The 8,035-nt window shown below is 41.6% G+C and overlaps 1 protein-coding gene across 1 annotated transcript; it reads left to right on the top strand.

Moving 5' to 3' along the window:
• The first annotated feature begins 2,829 nt into the window (after positions 1–2,829).
• Positions 2,830–4,922, top strand: LOC128306802 (probable cytochrome P450 9f2). Its single transcript, XM_053044415.1, has 2 exons — positions 2,830–3,872; positions 4,045–4,922. Exons 1-2 carry the CDS (start codon positions 2,930–2,932, stop codon positions 4,713–4,715), a joined length of 1,614 nt encoding a protein of 537 aa, XP_052900375.1. The 5' UTR covers positions 2,830–2,929; the 3' UTR covers positions 4,716–4,922.
• Positions 4,923–8,035: the final 3,113 nt, after the last annotated feature.

The following is an 8,035-nucleotide window of genomic DNA, read 5'->3' as shown; positions in this document are numbered from 1 at the left end:
GCTTGTAGGATGCTGCTTGCACCTTGCATCCTGACGGCTGCTGTTGATATGCTGCGCTTGGTTTGCTCATTTTTTTCGCCTGCCGAGCAGCTACCATCCGCTCGGTATTCAGCTGAATACGCTTTTGGAGCGCGCATCTTGTACCAGCGTATGCCTCTATGAAGGCCTCACGATATTGGCTGCTTGCCGTGTATGCCTCAAATTTCGACAGTGCCAAATTGCCATCAACAAACATTGCATCTAGAATTTCTCTCTGTATTCCTGCCATGTTGGGGTCATCGATGTCTTCCACATCGCCGGCATTTAGGTTGATCCGTACGGATATCAAAGTTTTAATGATTGCCTTAATCTGGCGTTGCGCCTCTCGTATTTTCCGGTTGCCTTCAACATTTGCCATCGTTGCAACGCCCTGATGCACAGTTTTTGCCTTATTACGCAAGAGAAATTTACCGAAACCAATTAGTGCTATGCCGGCTATTCCAAGAAATATACAGGCAGTCCCCGAGATACGCGGTTCCTCTTATACGCGGATTCGGAGATACGCGGTTTTTGGAAATTTGACAGATGAGCCAGTTTATAGCACAAAATTTAAGCAAAATGGTGAAAATTTGGTCAAAAATACCTTTTAGGTAACATACAAATAATTGTTTTTACCTAATTCTAATATAATCTTTCTAAAAATCACCTGATTCGCTGCATAAATTAAATGCAGAGAAGGAAGTCGACTCTGTGACTTTGAGGTACAAACGAAATTGCACCAGGATTCGACTTACGCGGAAATTCGAGATACGCGGATTTTTTCCGGATTATAGCAGTTCGCTATAATAGCGTATCTCGGGGACTGCCTGTACACGTAAAACGCTAGAGTGTCTACTCCATGCACGTACAGTAGATTGCATACATTTAGGCGCATAAATTTTGTTTTAGGGTCATTTTGGGCTGTTTGAATCGCAACGTCATCCGAAGGATGTTATATGATATATTACATAATATTTAATTAATAAAAAGAAAAGAAATTGATTTAACTTGATAAATGCAAATATAATACAGGGTGTTCAATAAGTTCGAATACAACTTTTCATCGTTGTGTAACCTTGTACCATGTTCACTTAGTGTAACTTTTGCCCCATACTACAACTATTTTAGCCGGGTTACTGAGTTCAAACACGGTCAAGCACAAGCACCGATCGCGATGTTGCACTTTCTAGTTGGCAAAAGATATTCAAAATTTCGTAAATGAGCTTCCGAGCACTAAATAATATTGAATAGTTTACTGATGTATGGATAATGTTTGATGTATGATTGAATGAAGCTCTGTACGATAGTGCATCATTCTGAGTCTGTTTAGAGCTCTTCAAGCGCAATGTAAGTTTTAAGATTTGACGATGCTTGCTATGTGACTATGGATGCAAACTGGATCCACTACAACTCACCAGAGAGGCACCAGAAGTTATTAATGGGTTGGTATCAGAAGATACAAAAAGAGACTTGACCTTTAAACAAACGACTAGTAGATATATAACATGGAATTTGTATAAAAATCCCTTAAATAAGTAAATTTTTCATACATGGACTGTGAAGCGGGAATCTTAGTATCATCTTATTGTGTGTTTAACCCCCCATCCCCCCTATGTAACAAATCGTAACGCTGGTACTAACCCTCCCCCCCCACCCTTATTAGCGTTACGGAATAATTGAATGGTCCCTAAACGTTCTAAATAAACATAGCTTCCATAGCAATTGACCTTCCAAAGTCTATTTTGTTTATTTATTTTTTAAACACATTTTGAAAGTGTATTCGAGCTTATTGAACACCCTGTGTATAGCAACGTACAATAACAAAATAATGTAACAAGTAACATAACAGCGTACATGAATCTCGCGGTCGTTTGGTACAATTTGTATGCCTGCAGGTGTCCAAAGTGCATGGGACCGTATGGAAGACTTCATGTACCACGATGTAATCAGTGTGATCAAAGATATGTCTACAAAACGGCTAGATAGTGAATACACGTGACCAAACAAGAGTACCTCCGTAGTGCAGGTACTTGCAAACGGTATACGACATACGGCAAATGTCTGAATGCACTACAAATTACCAGCTTGTTTTGCAGCGGATGAACACAATTTTAAATGGCAAATTAACGTCTCAAGTGTGACATAATTACAGTGTGTTACAATACTCGAAATGTTTCCCATGGGGAAGTACTATGTCTTTCAATGAATTAACCTCGTGTGGAGATGATAGGAGACTGCCCCGATTTGCGTTTGTTCCGCCACCGTTAACTGTAACGTTTTTCGAAAATTTGATTTTTGCACGCTCGCGATTCCCCCTCACTACTACGAAATTGCAAGTCATCAAACCAATTGATGACAATTGGAAGTTTTATGGGTGGAATAAAAAAAACAAAAACATAATAGTTCTTGTTTTGTGTGTGTGTGTTATTTGTTTTTCTTGTTTTTTTTTTTTGAGGAGATGTGATACACATTTTATCTCGACCGCTCGATTTGATTGCTCGCTAAACAAAGCGAGGTGTCCGGAGTGCAGCACCTGAACACAAAAGATGATAATGAATGTATTGCGTTGTAGGGAATGGTCGCTGTGCATCTTCTCGGCTGGAAGTGAGTTTTTTTTTTGCATCGTTCAAATGGCACACGCCACCGTAGCCCTGACCGTGACTTGCAGGAACCGGTAAGCACTGGCCGTGGCAATCGCATAAAATTGATACCAATTCAAATATTTACGGTAGCGCGAAGAGATACCCGAGACCGAGTGTCATCAACGTGCTAGGGCCGGTGACAACCGGCGATTTAGTCTTACGACGTCCACCCTGAGATAGAGTCGTCGGTGCAACAACTCCCTGTTAGAAGCGATACAGCTAGCAGTCGGTTGAAGTGTGAACCCGGGGGGGAAATTTTATATGTGAAAATGTTGGGTACTCTTGCGGCAAGGCTGCTGTCGCCGGAAGGAGTGCTGCTGGTGGCCTTGGCCGGTCTCCTGTACTACTACGTGGTGGTGCGCAGTGCGCGCTATTTTGCTGACCGTGGCGTGCCGTATGTGCCACCGGTACCACTGCTCGGCAATGGGGCGGACTTTATCACGCGCAAGCGCCACATCACCGACATCCTCAGCGACATGTACCACCGGTTCACCCAGCATCGGTTCTTCGGCTACTTTGACTTTCTCTCGCCGATCTACGTGGTGCGCGATCTCGAGCTGGTGAAGCAGATCTGCATCAAGGACTTTGACCACTTCATCAACCACCGGATCCAGCTGGACGAGAACCACGATCCGCTGTTCGGGCGGGCGCTGTTTGCGATGCGTGACACGCGTTGGCGCAATATGCGCACCGTTCTCAGCCCAGCCTTTACCGGCAGCAAGATGCGGCTAATGTTTGGACTGATCACAAGCTACTGCGACGGTGCGGTGCGTACGATCCGCTCCGAGATGGGCGGTGACGGATGTGCGGAGCTCGAGATGAAGGAACTGTTCCGGCGGTTTGGCAACGATATCGTCGCGACGTGTGCGTTCGGCATCGAGATCAACTCGTTCCGCGATCGTACGAATGCGTTCTACACGCTCGGCAAGGAGCTGACCAACCTGGAAGGTACGCAGGGCCTCAAGTTCCTGGCGTTCTCGTCCTTTCCGCGCGTGATGCGCGCGCTACGGTTGCGGCTGTTCAGCGAAAAGATGACCAGCTTCTTCCGGCACGTCGTGATGGATACGATTGCGCAGCGAGAACAGCGTGGCATCGTGCGGCATGATATGATCAATCTGCTAATGCAGGCCCGCAAGCAGGAGCTACGGTTCGATGAGAATGACAACATCGAGACGAGCAATGGGGGTGCTGGTAACCAGAAGCGACTGATGGGTGAGTATTGGATTGGGTTTTTGGTAGACAACTGGAACTTCCTTGACGATCAAGTCAAAAAATTGCGAGATACCCTGTAATATTCTCTCCATCTTACTGATAACTCAGGGATTACCAAGAAATTGGACAAGAAATTTGAGCTCCCATTCTTAATTTTTAATCTCCCATTCAGATTGGACCGATGACGATTTGACCGCGCAGTGCACGGTGTTCTTCTTCGGCGGTTACGATACCGTCTCCACCCTATCCGCCTTTATGGCCCACGAGCTCGCCGTCAATCCGGACGCCCAGACCCGTCTGCGGGACGAGATTGACACCGTGCGCACATCGATCGGTGGCGCGGACAAGCTAACCTACGAAACGCTACAATCCATGCGCTACATGGACATGGTGGCGAACGAAACGTTGCGCAAATGGACGCCGGCCCCATTCCTCGACCGCACCTGCACCAAACCGTACGTGCTCGAGGACTACAACGGCCGCAAGGTGCAGCTGCAGAAGGGTGACGGACTGTGGGTACCGGCTGCGGCAATCATGCGCGACCCGCAACTGTTCCCCGAGCCCGATCGCTTCTGGCCGGAACGGTTTGCACCGGACAGCCCGGCCCCGGTCGACTCGTCGGCAATTCTGACGTTCGGGCTGGGGCCGCGCAACTGCATCGGGTCACGGTTCGCACTGATGGAGGTGAAGGCCGTGTTCTTCTTTCTGCTGTCACACTTCCTGCTGGAGGCGGGACCACGCACCCAGCACCCGATCAAACTGAAGAAAGCGAGCTTGGGACCGTCGGCGGAGAAGGGCTTCTGGATACGGTTCCGACTGCGCGACCAGGGTCGTCAAGCCTAATTGAAGCTGCCCAGCGATCAATTTTCGCCTCAATCAAACCGAACAGTGCGCACTGCTTGCCTCTTAGAGGTGTGAGTGTGTTGTGCCCGGCTGTTCGCAAATTGGGCAGTTCAACGATCAATTACTTGCTCAAGTTCAAGGTCTATCAAACCAACCAACGACCCGTTCCGTGTAAGTTGCGTACCAGCAAGATTGGAGAGACTTGAAAGTTAAATACGCAATCACGTTGTATCAATCATATTTTTTCCTATTTACATTCTCTCTCACCTTCTACATGAACAGTTTAAGTATTGTTCTACATTATAAATAAACAAACAAACAAATGCATTGTGAAGCAACTATGATGCTACAATCACGTGAAAACAAAAAGATTTATGATTTTACAGGTATATTCATCGTTCAATTTGATCGAAAATACTGACAGGTTGATAGTCTATGCATTCAACCTCAACCTTAATAGCAATTTATCACAAAATTCATACGGAAAGGCTGGAGGCGCCCAGTACTTTACTAAACTAAGACCATGAAAGACCATGTTTGATATGCTTTTTGGATTATGACATAAGCAATCAAGGTTTGCGCTAATAGTAATTCTGAAAGTATCTTCGCTAAGCTAAAGTTTGTAGATAAGTTTATTAAAAATGTTTATTGACTAACATTGTTGATTTCAGAATAACAACAAAATAATCAAAACTGGTCCAATTAAACTGATTTGTAGTTTGGGTTAATCCGTACCTATAGCATAACGGCAACAGCCGTAGAACTGTAATTGTCTATAATTCTCAGTCTTTTAAATCGTCTCGCGGACTGAGACCGACGCAGCTCTTTTTCAGCATCTGAATCGAAAAAGCTAATTGACGTAAGTTCCGTACATTTTGCTTTTCATGCAACTTTTCAGCGCAGAGGAAATGTTTCGCTGAAATATTGTATGAAATATTTCATGAAATGTTTCACAAAGTTTCACGTTGTGAATTCTGATTAATCTTCAGCGAATTTATGGGGTACCGTCTTTTTTTTATCAATCTTTTACCAAATGAGGAATCAATTTTCGTTGAGGATTATATATGTCTCAGCTTTCATTAATTTTGCAAAATTTTTTAACCGTCCACGGTTCAGAAATATGTATTCAGTTCTATGATTCATCAAGATTTATGAATACGAATCAAATTCTCTGAAAAAACACTAACGATTAGCAAGATGAAATGTATTGCTATCTTTTAAATTAAAAATGATGATGATGATGACCCACCGCATACCCCTGCATAGATTTGAGAAGGAACGAAACTATTTTTTAATGGCTCATATCAGCACAAAACGAGTGAATGATTTACTGTACATTAGTAAAATTCACTTTACGCGCGCGTGTCTCAAAAGTATGCAGTCTCATTCATTTATTTTTTGTTAATTTTGTATCAAATAAGACCAATTGATCATCATCATCATTTTTACAATTAAGTAAAACAAGTAAAAGCAGTTGAAATTACAGACGTAAATACTCTTTTTTGTTTTGTGCAGCCATAGTCCATAGTTCAGCGAATTGATACAAATTCGGTAGGCTAAGCGAGCATAGGATAAGCGAGCGTACCAGCATAATTGGAGAAACTTGAAAGTTAAATACCAAAACAACTAAGATTTATCTCAGCAATACCCATTGAGCCTATCAAACTTGCAATCATGGAACGGAATTGAATCCGGAAGGCACCCCAAAAAAAGTCGTTTGATTTATTCACTATTCAAAGGTACGTCGTCGATATTATTAAGACAATTAATTATACAATCATACATACATACATACATAGCATAGATATTGGAAGGGAAAACTTCTGAGCTAGCCATTCATCAATACCATTTGCAAACCTTGATGTTTATTCAATTTCTACCCAATCAGCAGTGCCGTGAAGTATCATAGATAATAACTTCAAATATTATACATTTGTTTGTCGTCGTAAGAACGGTCATACACCTAATAATGCTATTAATATTAAGTGACCATTCGACAATGAAATGTATCGGCATCGATCAATCAACTTATATTATATAATTATTTTTTATCCGTTCGTCTTAAATCCCATTTACAATTGAATGAATTGACAAGCATCATGCCATAAAAATTAACACACATTCCACAACTGAATGTGCTATAATGAAATATTTCATTCATATATGGGACGGATGGATGTATCCAGCATCCAGTTTGTTTTTTTTAAACGTCACTTAAATTCTAAATAATCGAAACTAACAATACCTTGCGAAGTTTTGACTACTCCCAGTCAATAAACGGCCAAATATAAGCCAATATAGCTGTAATGTTAATAAAAAGCCAATATAACTGTAATGTAAATAACAAATAAAACTAACAAAGAAGAGCTTAAGTTGCGGTTCAAACAGATTAAATGACGCTGTAATCCAGAAACCATATTGTGTTTCCCCAGAAAAATGACAGAACACAATCCCGCCTCTGGGAATTATATTAATTATTATCGCCTCTGGCTATTAATATTAAGTGAAATGAAATCTATCGGCATCGATCAATAAACTTATATTTAAAACTGATAAACTCATAAATGAATGGAAATAATAAGATAATAATGGATTGAAAAAAAGTTTTTATCCGTTCGTCATAAATCCCATTTATAAATGAATAAATTGACAAGCATCATGCCATAAAAATTAATACACATTCCACAACTGAACGTGCTATAATGAAACATTTCATTCATATATGGGACGGATGGATGTATCCAGCATCCAGTTTGTTTTTCCTCAAGTCGCTTAAATTCTAAATGATCAAAACTAACAAAGCAACCGAGCATCCGCGATATAAGGCAACAGACAAAGAGGACAATGCCTTGCGAAGTTTTGACTACTCCCAGTCAATAAACGGCCAAATATAAGCCAATATAGCTATAATGTTAATAAAAAGCCAATATAACTGTAATGTAAATAACAAATAAAACTAACAAAGAAGAGCTTAAGTTGCGGTTCAAACAGATTAAATGACGCTGTAATCCAGAAACCATATTGTGTTTGGAATGAAGCACAGACAGTCCTCGATTTACCTGGTATAAACACTTTTTGCTACAAACTAAATCAGTAACTCAGAGAAACCGCGTGCCTTACGGACTGCATGGAATCTATTTTTTGCGCCTAATATGTATGCAATGCGCAGTACATGGTTTGGTAGACTTAAAAGTGGTATCTTGGAAAATGAAATGGAAGTGCTGTTACTTGAAACATAAAGCTAAGCGGTTATTTTAGTTACAACAATATACGATACAATTATATACAATTGTTTTTGTTCAAAATTTCAATCACATGGA

Source organism: Anopheles moucheti, chromosome X (assembly GCF_943734755.1).
Source record: "Anopheles moucheti chromosome X, idAnoMoucSN_F20_07, whole genome shotgun sequence".
NCBI classification, from domain to species: Eukaryota; Metazoa; Arthropoda; class Insecta; order Diptera; family Culicidae; genus Anopheles; species Anopheles moucheti.
This window is presented reverse-complemented; position numbering and strand designations above follow the sequence as displayed.